The 14,038-nt window shown below is 36.6% G+C and overlaps 1 protein-coding gene across 6 annotated transcripts in view; it reads left to right on the forward strand.

Annotated features, from left to right (window-relative positions):
* Positions 1 to 14,038, forward strand: part of LOC131549005 (zeta-sarcoglycan) — a 304,880-nt gene that overhangs the window by 57,269 nt on the left and 233,573 nt on the right. The window contains exon 2 of one of the 6 annotated variants that reach the window (XM_058790756.1): positions 4,001 to 4,094. The exons of the other annotated variants lie outside the window; for them this stretch is intronic. Coding sequence (XP_058646739.1) covers positions 4,083 to 4,094 — 12 coding nt within the window. The 5' untranslated portion in view covers positions 4,001 to 4,082. The remainder of the gene's footprint in view (positions 1 to 4,000; positions 4,095 to 14,038) is intronic. 6 annotated transcript variants of the gene reach the window in all.

Genomic DNA, 14,038 nt, shown 5'->3' on the forward strand with positions numbered 1-14,038 from the left:
GTCTAATAAATGATGATGATGATGATGATGGTGATATAATAATAATAATAATAATAATAAAACTTTTACATAACCAAGTCAAAAACATAGTACATTGTACAGGGAGTTGAATTGTTATATATATATATATATAAATAATAAACAGGGGTGCCATGAAGAGTTTTAAGGGGGGTATGCAAGACAGAAATTTGGGCCCCCTTCTTCCAGATGATTTTTTTTTCTTTTAACGCTTTATAAGAAATTGAAAGAAACAGAATAATAATAATCTGTTAATATTTATATTATTTCAAGTAACATTGAAATATTTTATTTCAAGTAGCCTAACTTTGTTGTAAAAAAAACAAAACAATAATTGTATTTGACCCGTTTTCTTGTATTATAATAAATACGCTTAAACAACAACAAAATTATATACCAAATTAAAGATGTTTTGGGTTTTTAGATTTGTAGGTGTTCAAGTACGGAGATTAAATAATCAAATGCAAAATAACATTGCATATTCATATAGGCTATAGATTAATCATAAGTTATTCAGTCAAGAGCAGTGAGTTCGTTTCGACAGTGGTGTCACAGTTCGGTAGCCTATGATTTTGATACAGAAAAAAGAAAAAGAATTCCAGAGAAATTTCCTTGTTTTTACCATTTTAATTTTTTTTTTTATTTATTTATTAAAATTAACATCATAAATTATTATTATTATTATTTTTTATTATTATTACTTTGAACTATGCAGTGTGCCGGACAACAGTCACATCTCAGATCAGCTGCAGGAGTCGGATTTCATTTATTACGTGAGGAGAGTGAGTCGAGCTGACAAGTGAGGTGAGAAAGACAAGGAGTCACTTCAAAGATTTTACATATCAGTAATTCTTTGGTCACTGGCTAAACATGACAGAAAGTTGCAGAAGGGAGTCAGGGAGAGGCAGTGGTGGTGTTTTACGGTGTATTACAGTGACAGCTCTACAAGCTAAACATAAGGGGTCGTACTGTATTTAAAAACTTTGCTCTGTTTCTCCTCATCTTCGTCATCCTTATAGCCTGCTCGCGAATTTGCTGGCTTTCGTGGCACATCAGCTTATAAATGAAAGAGTAAACGCGTAAAATAGTTTGGGTAAACCATTAAAATTCAGTGGCCTCCATGTTTACTTCCTTATGACAGCACGCTTCATGCCGTCTTGTTGTTCTTTTGCTCTTGTGGGTCAGTTCAAGAATGTCATTCATTCACAATGAAATTTAGTTATGTTTAACCCATTTCTGCCCAAATTTTTCTGAATGGTTTCATGCATATAGTCGTGTTAATAGTGTCCTATGTGAACATGTTCTGCATTTATTTTCCACAGGTTTTTGTTTTTCTTTCTTGAAAATCGTATTTGAATGGGCTAATACGTTGTATGCACCCCTTCAATGTCAAATTTGAATAGGAGGAGAACATTTGGCTTCTAACTCAAAATAACTGCTTTCAACAGATCAGTCTTTATTCATGAACAAATTTATTATGTATAAAAGTTGAAGAACATTTGATACAAACCCAAAAAAGCTGCATGTAGCTTATAATCTCTTGAATATGAATACACAACAATCAACACATCCATTTGTCTTAAAGTGGTGGAACATAGTGCAGAACAAATTGCAGCCATTAAGTTGCCCCAACAGGGCATTGTGTATAAAAAAGTTAAATTAAAATAAATATATAAAAATACATAAATATGTACAGTGCCCTCCAATAATATTGGCACCCTTGGTAAATATAAGCAAAGGCGGCTGTGAAAATAAATCTGCATTGTTTATCCTTTTGATTTTTCATTCAAAATATTCACAAAATTCTAACCTCTCACTGAAGTAAAACAACTGAAAGTGTGTGTGTGTGGGGGTATCATTGTGAAATAAATGCTTTCTCTAGTTCATGTTGGCCACAATTATTGACACCCACTTATTGCAACGTCTTTTTCCCAAGATAACAGCTCTGAGTTTTCTCCTATAATGCCTGAAGAGTTTGGAGGACACCTGAAACGAGATCAGAGACCATTCCTTCATACAGAATCTCTCCAGATCCTTCAGATTCACGGCTCCATGTTGGTGCTTCTTCTCTTCAGTTCACCCCACTCATTTTCTATAGGGTTCAGGTCAGATTACTGGGACGGCCATGGCAGAAGCTTCATTTTGTGCTCAGTGACACATTTTTGTGTTGATTTTGATGTTTGTTTTGGATTATTGTCCTGATGGAAGATCCAACCACGGCCCATTATAAGATTTCTTGAGTAAAATATCTCTGAAGTATATTCCCATTCATATTTAAATTTTTTTAGCACACCCGGGTGACTAGGAGCATGACATTGTCCAGCCACGACTTATTATAAGGATTATAAATGCCAACTGAAAAAAAAAAAAAAAAAAAAAAAAATTCTAAACCTGACTGACCTCATATTTCTAGGGGTGCCAATAATTGTGGCCAACATGCATTGGAGAAAAAAACATTTATTTCATCATGAGATTTTCTCCCCACTTTCAATTGTTTTACTTAAATAATTTTTGTGAAATCTTTGAATGAAAGATCAAAAGCATAAACGATGGAGATTTATTTTCACAACCGCCTTTGCTCAAATTTACCAAGGGTGCCAATATTAGTAGAGGGCACTGTACATTTTCTGAAGAAAATGAGTGGTGCTTGCCGTGGGAAAACTCGGCACTAGGCACTAATAGTAACTCTAATCGTGTTAGCATCATGTTAACAACATGCTAACAACATGTTAATTGTGTTAGCATTATGCTAACAACATGTTAACACAAGTAAATGTTAAAACAAAATTAGCATGATTAGCATGTTGCTAGCATGATGTTAACATGTTTTAAACGGGCTGTTAATGTGATTTGCATGATGCTAGCAACATACTAACATGATTAACATGTTAGCATTAAGTTAGCATGTTGCTAGCATGATGCTAACAAGCTGTTTTTAACAAGAAAGTAACATGAGTAGCATGATGCTAGCAACAGTATACCCCCATTTCCCCATGATATATATGTACTTACAAGTCATTTGCCCACCGGCAACTATAGTTGCCGCTTGGACTTATGACTAAGTATACAAAAAACTATAGATCTCTTGTAAGATTTGTTTTGTTTGGATGATTCTAGAGACCTTCATGATTATGTAGAGGTATATATGGCAACAAAAAATACTTATTAGTAATATGAAAATTACCTTTCTTTGGGAGGTTTTGCCTTTTCCGTGCTTCCTGAAAATAGGAGTAGGAAGTTGACAGCCTCATGTGACAGGAAGGAAGTGAATACCTTTTTTTCCCCCCTTGAAATCCATTAATAACATCTAGAAAAATACTTACAAAAGGAAAATAACAACTATCAACTGCGGCAACTATAGTTACAATTTAATAATAAATTTAATAAAAAATATTATGAACAGCCAAACATAAAAAAACAACAAAAAAAAAATTGGCAAATTGGCAAGGTGTATCTGTCCTTTAAAGTGCTAGAAGACGCGTTCAAATAATTAAAAAAAAAAAAAATAACCAAAGTTGTAATTTGGGGCCCCCTAGCGGCCTGGGCCCATATGCCTGGCATATTCTTCATCTCCCCTAACGGCGCTAATATATATATATATTAACGTTTAAACTTCAAATACATTGCAATTAGAAATCTACTTCAACTTCAACTTTTCGTTAGTTAGTTTAGAATTTAGTTCATTTAGAATTTTGAGTGTAAAAAATAATTTTGTTTTTCCATCTTGTATTTAATTTAATTTCAGATTTATTTCAGTTAAAAACCTTTGTTTTATTATATTTGTTTTTAAGTTTAATCTGTTTTCAGCTAATACATTTTATTGTAACTTTATTTCAATTAACACAAATGTTTGTTTGTTTGTTTGTTTATTTTATTGTTAACAATAACAACACTGCAAACATTTAATTTTGACAGTAATGGATCCCGGTGCAAATACGCCAAAGCGTATTCAAAACTTCTCACCCTTTGATATTCCCTTCAGTTTGAACTTGGAGGAAACCCAAGAGTCTGAGATCTCCGTCCCTGTCCTTGCTGCTTTTTAGTCCAGTGGGAACTTCTCTGGCATGATTCACGAGGTGCGTCCTTGCCTTCCTCATCTGGTATTCACTACCTTATGATACCTCTCTGATCCAGTTCACACCTGCTGTCCACCAAAGCAACAGCTCAGTTCTTTATCGCGATGGGAGGGGAGAGTCCGCGAGAAGAGGAGAAGCGCGCAGATAAAGACGTGGAAGAGACAGAGGTTGTAAATCAAGGCTCCGTCCCTCACGACCTTGTCTGAGCACGCACCTGTTGTTGAGTGCATTGTCACACCTTTTATAGTGGTGGTGAGGAGAAGGGGGAAAAAATACTCCTGGAAAAATAAGAGCCGAGATGCCAGAGGTGGCAGCGAGAAGATTGAATTGCTAGCAGAGAGATCTGGACAGTGATAAAGGGAAAAGGAGCCGGACTGTTATAAAGCGAGAGGGAGAGAGAGAGAAAGACAGATGGAAGTGACAGGTGAGACAGTGAGGTCATTACTGTAGCCATCAGATTGTCTGGCAGCACATGTGTGGGTTTGTGTGTGCATGTTGCGATTGCTGATCTTGCCCTAGTACAACATGTTTTGCTCTTTTTGACAGCGTATTGTACCCTTTTGTTTGCTCTTGATCACTCAGCCCTGCGCTTGTCGCTGAAGTCATTCAATAAGACCCAATTGAAGTCTTTCCTCTGTCTCTCATTCTTTGATAGATGGGTCACTCACATAACAAACACATCCAATAACAAATTGAAGTCACACAGGCTTTGTTCACACTGCGCAAATCTGATTTGAGCTTTTTATCTGATCTTTAGGACTGCCTGTCCGCTCTGTTAGTTTGCAAGTGATGAAATTTGATGGTGTGTTTGTTTAGACAGCATAGTCAATATCCGGTGTATCTATACGCCGTTTGTTCAGACAGTATAGTCAATATTTGGGGTCTATACATTGGTTGCTGTGGAGTTGATGTAGGCATCACAATGTCAAGAGAATTTTATTGCAATTGAAAGAAGCTGTCAGACAAAATGACCTCTGCTCATCAGTGTATCATGAAACGTTGAACGCATGAGGCATTGTGTATTGTGTCTAAACATATACATATATACACAGTGGGGCAAACAAGTATTTAGTCAGCCACCAATTGTTCAAGTTCTCCCACTTAAAAAGATGAGAGAGGCCTGTAATTTTCATCATAGGTATACCTCAACTATGAGAGACAAAATGAGAAAAAAAAAAATCCAGAAAATCACATTGTAGGATTTTTAAAGAATTAATTGGTAAATTCCTTGGTAAAATAAGTATTTGGTCACCTACAAACAAGCAAGATTTCTGGCTCTCACAGACCTGTAACTTCTTCTTTAAGAGGCTCCTCTGTCCTCCACTCGTTACCTGTATTAATGGCATCTGTTTGAACTCGTTATCAGTATAAAAGACACCTGTCCACAACCTCAAACAGTCCAACTCCAAACTCCATCATGGCCAAGACCAAAGACCTGTCAAAGGACACCAGAAACAAAATTGTAGACCTGCACCAGGCTGGGAAGACTGAATCTGCAATAGGTAAGCAGCTTGGTGTGAAGAAATCAACTGTGCAAGCAATTATTAGAAAATGGAAGACATACGAGACCACTGATAATCTCCCACGATCTGGGGCTCCACGCAAGATCTCACCCCGTGGGGTCAAAATGATCACAAGAACTGTGAGCAAAAATCCAAGAACCACACGGGGGGACCTAGTGAATGACCTGCAGAGAGCTGGGACCAAAGTAACAAAGGCTACCATCAGTAACACACTGGGCCGCCAGGGACTCAAATCCTGCAGTGCCAGACGTGTCCCCCTGCTTAAGCCAGTACATGTCCGGGCCCGTCTGAAGTTTGCTAGAGAGCATTTGGATGATCCAGAAGAGGATTGGGAGAATGTCTTATGGTCAGATGAAACCAAAATAGAACTTTTTGGTAAAAACTCAACTTGTCGTGTCTGGAGGAGAAAGAATGCTGAGTTGCATCCAAAGAACACCATACCTACTGTGAAGCATGGGGGTGGAAACATCATGCTTTGGGGCTGTTTTTCTGCAAAGGGACCAGGACGACTGATCCGTGTAAACGAAAGAATGAATGGGGCCATGTATCGTGAGATTTTGGTGAAAACCTCCTTCCATCAGCAAGGGCATTGAAGATGAAACGTGGCTGGGTCTTTCAGCATGACAATGATCCCAAACACACCGCCGAACGCGAAGGGTGGCTTCGTGAAGCATTTCAAGGTCCTGGGTGGCCTAGCCAGTCTCAGATCTCAACCCCATCGGAAATCTTTGGAGGAGTTGAAAGTCCGTGTTGCCCAGCGACAGCCCCAAAACATTACTGCTCTAGAGGAGATCTGCATGGAGGAATGGGCCAAAATACCAGCAACAGTGTGTGAAAACCTTGTGAAGACTTACAGAAAATGTTTGACCTCTGTCATTGCCAACAAAGGGTATATAACAAAGTATTGAGATTAAATTTTGTTATTGATCAAATACTTATTTTCCACCATAATTTGCAAATAAATTCTTTAAAAATCCTACAATGTGATTTTCTGGATTTTTTTTTCTTCTCATTTTGTCTCTCATAGTTGAGGTATACCTATGATGAAAATTACAGGCCTCTCTCATCTTTTTAAGTGGGAGAACTTGCACAATTGGTGGCTGACTTTTTTAAAATACTTTTTTGCCCCACTGTATATATATCTATATACTGTCAGGAAAATAAGTATTTGAACACCCTGCTATTTTGCAAGTTCTCCCACTTAGAAATCATGGAGGGGTCTGAAATTGTCATCGTAGGTGCATGTCTACTTTGAGAGACATAATCTAAAAAAAAAAATCCAGAAATCACAATGTATGATCTTTTAACTATTTATTTGTATGATACAGCTGCAAATAAGTATTTGAACACCTGATAAAATCAATGTTAATATTTGGTACAGTAGCCTTTGTTTGCAATTACAGAGGTCAAACGTTTCCTGTAGGTTTTCACCAGGTTTGCACACACTGCAGGAGGGATTTTGGCCCACTCCTCCACACAGATCTTCTCTAGATCAGTCAGGTTTCTGGCCTGTCGCTGAGAAACACAGAGTTTGAGCTCCTCAAAGATTCTCTATTGGGTTTAGGTCTGGAGACTGGCTAGGCCACGCCAGAACCTTGATATGCTTCTTACAGAGCCACTCCTTGGTTATCCTGGCTGTGTGCTTCGGGTAATTGTCATGTTGGAAGACCCAGCCTCGACCCATCTTCAATGCTCTAACTGAGGGAAGGAGGTTGTTCCCCAAAATCTCGCAATACATGGCCCCGGTCATCCTCTCCTTAATACAGTGCAGTCGCCCTGTCCCATGTGCAGAAAAACACCCCAAAGCATGATGCTACCACCCCATGCTTCACAGTAGGGATGGTGTTCTTGGGATGGTACTCATCATTCTTCTTCCTCCAAACACGTTTAGTGGAATTATGACCAAAAGTTCTATTTTGGTCTCATCTGACCACATGACTTTCTCCCATGACTCCTCTGGATCATCCAAATGGTCATTGGCAAACTTAAGTCGGGCCTGGACATGTGCTGGTTTAAGCAGGGGAACCTTCCGTGCCATGCATGATTTCAAACCATGACGTCTTAGTGTATTACCAACAGTAACCTTGGAAGCGGTGGTCCCAGCTCTTTTCAGGTCATTGACCAGCTCCTCCAGTGTAGTTCTGGGCTGATTTCTCACCTTTCTTAGGATCATTGAGACCCCACGAGGTGAGATCTTGCATGGAGCCCCAGTCCGAGGGAGATTGACAGTCATGTTTAGCTTCTTCCATTTTCTAATGATTGCTCCAACAGTGGACCTTTTTCACCAAGCTGCTTGGCAATTTCCCGTAGCCCTTTCCAGCCTTGTGGAGGTGTACAATTTTGTCTCTAGTGTCTTTGGACAGCTCTTTGGTCTTGGCCATGTTAGTAGTTGGATTCTTACTGATTGTATGGGGTGGACAGGTGTCTTTATGCAGCTAATGACCTCAAACAGGTGCATCTAATTTAGGATAATAAATGGAGTGGAGGTGGACATTTTAAAGGCAGACTAACAGGTCTTTGAGGGTCAGAATTGTAGCTGATAGACAGGTGTTCAAATACTTATTTGCAGCTGTATCATACAAATAAATAGTTAAAAAATCATACATTGTGATTTCTGGATTTTTTTTTTAGATTATGTCTCTCACAGTGGACATGCACCTCGATGACAATTTCAGACCCCTCCATGATTTCTAAGTGGGAGAACTTGCAAAATAGCAGGGTGTTCAAATACTTATTTTCTTCACTGTATATATATATATATATATATATGTATATAACACACACACACACATATTCAAAAGTTTGGGGCCCTATTTATTTTGATCACTCTTTTTATTCATATTTTTATTCAGCAAAGATGCATTAAATAAAAATAACAGTGAACAGAAAATATTTCCAAAAAAAAAAAAAGATTACGGTTTCCACAAATACATTAAGCAGCACAACTGTTTGTTTGGAATATATAATTGATAATAATTAGAATTGTTTCTTGAGTGCCAAATTATAGTATTATACTGATTTCCGAAAGATCATGTGACACTGAAGACAGGTTTTCCATCACAGGAATAAATTGCATTTTAAATATGTTAAAATATAAAACTGTTATTTTAAATTGCAATAATATTTCACAATATTAATGTATTTTTGATTACATAAATGCAACTTTGGTAAAAAAGACACTTCTTATGTAAAAAAATAATGACGATAATTTAAAAATAATTCTTAGCAACCCAACACTTTTTAATGGTAGTGTATATACAGGACAATATAGGTTTAGTTTAATTTATGCAACTTTTTTGTACAACTTTTTATACAACAACAAAAAGTTTCAATTAGTCACTGCACATCTTCATGTGCCACTAAATAGCCAGAAATCATGTTTGCCTAGGGAGCGCTGCTTAAACATTTTCTGTTAAGATCAGTATTTAGTGGTACTTTAATGAGAATTTATGGAGAGCCTGGAGGCAGCAAAGGTGGTAGAATGCCTTTTTAAAGTGATGAATATCACCAAAAAGTGCTTTAAATATTTAAATATTAGCAGAAAAAGGCATTCTGTTTTATGCGCAATGAACAGATTGAGCCCCAAAAATGACTAAATAATCATTGACCTCCACGAAAGTCATTGTATGTTTGACACGCTGTCATAGAACAGTCTTTTGTTTTCTCTGTTAGTCACAAGTACAATTCTGAAAAGCCTCCAGTTGAATGTTCCAACTAATCAATGCAAATAGCTTTCTTCCCTTTGTTAAGAAATAAGCAGTCTTGATGTCTCAAACAGATCAATGCCAATATGTCAATCATTTTGCTTCTGTGTTTCTCTTAATTAGCATATTTGATTCAAACAGACCTTCTGACAGCCTGGGAGAGGCAAATAACTATATAACACTGCCAAAAGGCTTTCTAATACAACAGCTGAGAGTAGCCATCAGTGTGGAAAGAGAGGACGGAAAGCTTAAGATTTTGCTGAACTGGACTCAAAAGCAAGAACGGTGGCACAAATAGTGGTAAAAGATCAGGCAAAAAATGACTTGCATACAATTGTCACCTCCCAAACTCCACCTATAATATTGACTTGGCTGAAGAGTTAATAGTGGACAGTAAAAAGGGACTGAAAAAAAAAAAAAAAAGAGGAAAACTCTGGCTATTCAAATTCTTCCTGATAAATCTTTGAAGGAACTGGGCGTATCGATTGCTCAGTAAAGAAGAGAGAGGTTTTATGATTTTATCTTACATTTTTGGCTTCCCCTTTGGCAGAGCTACCTATCAGTATATTACTAGCTTCCACTGCAGTTTTAACAAGCAAAGTTGAGGAACAAGAATATGGCCTGGTCTGACTTTAACTGCACAGGAACCATGACATATTTCTGTAATATTTGTGTGCTCCTGATTATCTGACCAAAGGAAGCTACAGTATGGTTGCCATGTATTTCCCCTCATCTACAGATTTTACCTATTTTAACAATGACTGCTGCATACCAGTGAAAAGTTTGGAACAATTAAGACATTTAGTGTCTCTTTGGCTTACCAATACAGCATTTATTTGATAAAAAATATAATAATAACAGTAATGTTATAATTTAAAGGGGACATATCATGAAAATCAGACTTTTTTTTCTGTGTTTAAGTGCTATAATTGTGTCCCTGGTGCGTGCGTCCACCAACCCAGCAAATGTGAAAAAGAACAACCCAGTAACTTTGCTTTGGTAAGCCTTTCTCTGCAAGCATGACGTGGAAACGGGATCTTATTATAATATTACCATCCCTTAATCTGCATGTTTCCACCCACAGCACTGCCATTTTGTTTACCTTCACAAACATAGGGCCAGATTTACTAACAGCTTGTACCAGCGCAAACCGTCTTTTGGCGTTAAAATAGTACTGTCAGGATTTACTAAAGATGCGCAGTGAAGAATTAGCGCTGAAAAGGCGTGGACACAGTCATTTTTGTTCCTGACCTTATTGAATATGCATTTGGAGGAGTTTGACTTTCAGACGCAAAATTTATTGGAGGAGAATATTAAAATGAATCACACAACGTGATTTACTAACATTTGCGCTCGCCAAATTACTGGTATTTGCGCCATTATTTAACGCCCCAAAAAGCATGTCTTAAGGCAGGTGGTAATTTGCACTGCTCTTGGTAGATTGCGCTGGTCATTATGGAAATGATCTGGCTGTGTCTGTGTTCTTTAATGTGCGCATTGTCAGTAAATCACATGCAGAATTTTCCCCTCCAATCGGTGCTTTTATAGAATTGCACTATAATGTGCCCTGTTTAGTAAATCTGGCCCATAACCGACTGTTTTTGTAACTCATGTGTGTCAACATAAATTTGTGTGTATTTGACAGTTTAAGCACAATAAGACATGGAAGAAAACTTGGTTTAGTACTCACACACACACACACACACACACACACAAAGAGTTCAGAAGCAAAAGCCTCGAAGTGCTGTCTGAAATTTTCTCAAGCTCCTGTGCTTATGTTCAGTTATTTCACTTTAATGCCAATGAAAATAACCTATTCATAGTCATTAAAGTGAAATTACTGAACCTCCACATACTGTAGGAGCCTGATAAAAATGCTCATTTTAGAAGAACATTTCAAATGGCACTTAGAGGCTTTTGCATCTGAACTCTTCATATATATATATATATATATATATATATATATATATATATATATATATATATATATATATATATATATATATATATATACATATACATATACATATATATATATATATATATATATATATATACATACATACATACATACATATATATATACATATACATATATATATATATATATATATATATATATATATATATATATATATATATATATATATATATATATATATATATATATATATATATATGTGTGTAGTGGTATGCAGAAGTTTTAGAACCCTTGCAGAATCTGTGAATAATTTTAACAAAATAAGAGAGATCATACCAAATGCATGTTATTTTTTTTATTTAGTACATGTTTAGTACCACATGACAAAAAAACAAAAACAAACAAACAAACAAAAAAAACTTGCTGAAATTATTCAAATAACCCCCTTCAAAAGTTTGGGAACCCATGGAAAAAAATGATATTTCAACAAAATAAAATCTTCATCCTGTTCAAAAGTTTTCACCCCCCAGCTCTTAATGCATTGTGTTTCCTTCTGGAGTATCAGTGAATGTTTGAACATTTTTAATAGTTGTGTTTGAGTCCCTCAGTTGTCCTCAGTGTGAAAAGATGGATCTCAAAATCATACAATCACTGCTGGAAAGGGTTCAAATATGCAAAAGATGCTGGAAAACTGAAGAACCTGCAGGACATGGAGGATTTTTTTGAAGAACAGTGCTCAGTTTAACTGTTCAGAACAAACAAGGGACTCATGAATAACCATCACAAACAAACAAACAAAAACAAAACAAACAAAAATAACAGTCATAGTCACATTTTCACAGATTCTGCAAGGGGTTCCCAAACCTTTGCATGCCACTGTACATGCATATATATCGGTATATTGTTTGTCTTATTGAATATTTAAAATCCCGTCATCAAACATTAAAAGACATCAATTTGTTAGAATAACCCCTATAGTCTGTTAGACAGTGAAGAAAGAGAGAGTCTTACACTCTAATGGGTCTGTCCTCACTTTCATAAAGAGTGAAACCCCCAATGTTACAAACCATTCGACTACGCCAACACTTTTCCTTCACCTGCTATTCCCCCTTTTCTGAGTCTGCTGCCTTCTCGGTTAACAGTGGACCCGTGGTAATGTCGAGCATCAGCAGAATCTCTTAAAGAGGGTGAAATGAAGACGAGAGGGCCTCTGTTGACTTCAGCAAGATCAGCCAATTAGAGTAGGCTCAGGTGCTGAGAGCAGTCATGTGTGTGCATCTGGCCAAATCTGGACACGAGAGGGATTGCACAGGTTGCACTGACCTGGACTTACTTTCGTTTCTGTATGGTTAAAAGTATGATTTAGCATGACATGACTTGAGTATTTTCTCATTTGATCTGGCTTATTTTACTGCTGCATAGTTCCTGACACCCACATTATTTGATTTTAAGTAGTCTTAGAAATAATCACACTAGTGCATAGACATTTGAAATGCTTAAAGAACAATGTATTAGATAAATTAAACTAGAACAATTACTTAATAACACCCTAGAAGGAGAGAATACAGACATTAAAATGTTCCACACAAAGTCACCCTCACCACTTGAGGACTTACCACATGCAGAATTTAGTGTGTGACCCATGTGGAGTGTTACGCAAACTCATAGGAGAATAACATGTTGGTCCTTCACAGTCACATGCTGCTTAACGAGCCGCGTAAAAGAGTTTTTCATCCCAAAAGGGATGCTGGCAAAAGCATTTTGTGATACAAATGTAGTGTGAGACTGGAAATTTAAAACCATTTTTGATTTGAAAGAGCTGTCATTCATTTCTTCCATTTTCTGTTGGATCAACTCAAGGTGAGCTCCAACTGTTTTAAATTATACTATTTCTAGTCACAGTGTCTAAAACAAACAATAATGGAATTAAAACCTTTTATTTCAATCTACTAACAACAAGAAAAAAGCAGTAGAGTCTAATTGGATAAGTCACATTCAAAGCCAAATTAACGTAGTGCACAAATTCTATAATAAAATCACGAGTTGCTTGGCGACCATAAATAGCCAACAGTCAGGCTAATGAACTATACTACCACTATATTACCTGATGATGAAGATAAAGATAAAGACTCACCCTCAGCCCATCCAAGATCTAAATGAGTTGGTTTCTTCATCTGTTTCTTCAACAGTTTTGTAGAAATTTAGCATTACATAACCAATGTATCCTCTGCAGTGAATGGGTGCCATCAGAATGAGAATTTGCTTCAGGCCAAAATATGAGTTCATAATCCATAATAATGCTTCATACAGTGAAAAAGTCTATCCTCTGTTGTCCTCTCACATCAACAATCATATTTGTTAAGAATTTTTTTTTTTTCGTTCTTGCTTGTAAGCAATGCTTGATATGTGCATACAGTATTTATTTTCTGATTCAGACAAGACAAGTTTTGAACTGCAGAAAGCAATATTATGGATAGAGGAGTTATATTTTAGCTGGAAGCAATGGTTTGAAGGTAAAAACTGATTAAAAACATGCAGCTTTTTGCTTCACAAGACGTTAATTGGTGGACTAGAGTTTTGTGGATTATTGTGGGAGTTTTATTGAAGTCTCAATCTGACAGCACCCATTCACTGCAGAGGATCTATTGCTGGGCAAGTCATGTTAAATAAATGAGTAAACTTTCATTTTTGGTGAACTATTCCTTTAAGCAACTCCTAACCTTCTGAATTTTGCCTGCTAGATCACTCACTAAAGTTATTTTACACCATGTTGCTATTATGTAATTCAATTCAAAT

This window comes from Onychostoma macrolepis, chromosome 01 (assembly GCF_012432095.1).
Source record: "Onychostoma macrolepis isolate SWU-2019 chromosome 01, ASM1243209v1, whole genome shotgun sequence".
NCBI classification, from domain to species: domain Eukaryota; kingdom Metazoa; phylum Chordata; class Actinopteri; order Cypriniformes; family Cyprinidae; genus Onychostoma; species Onychostoma macrolepis.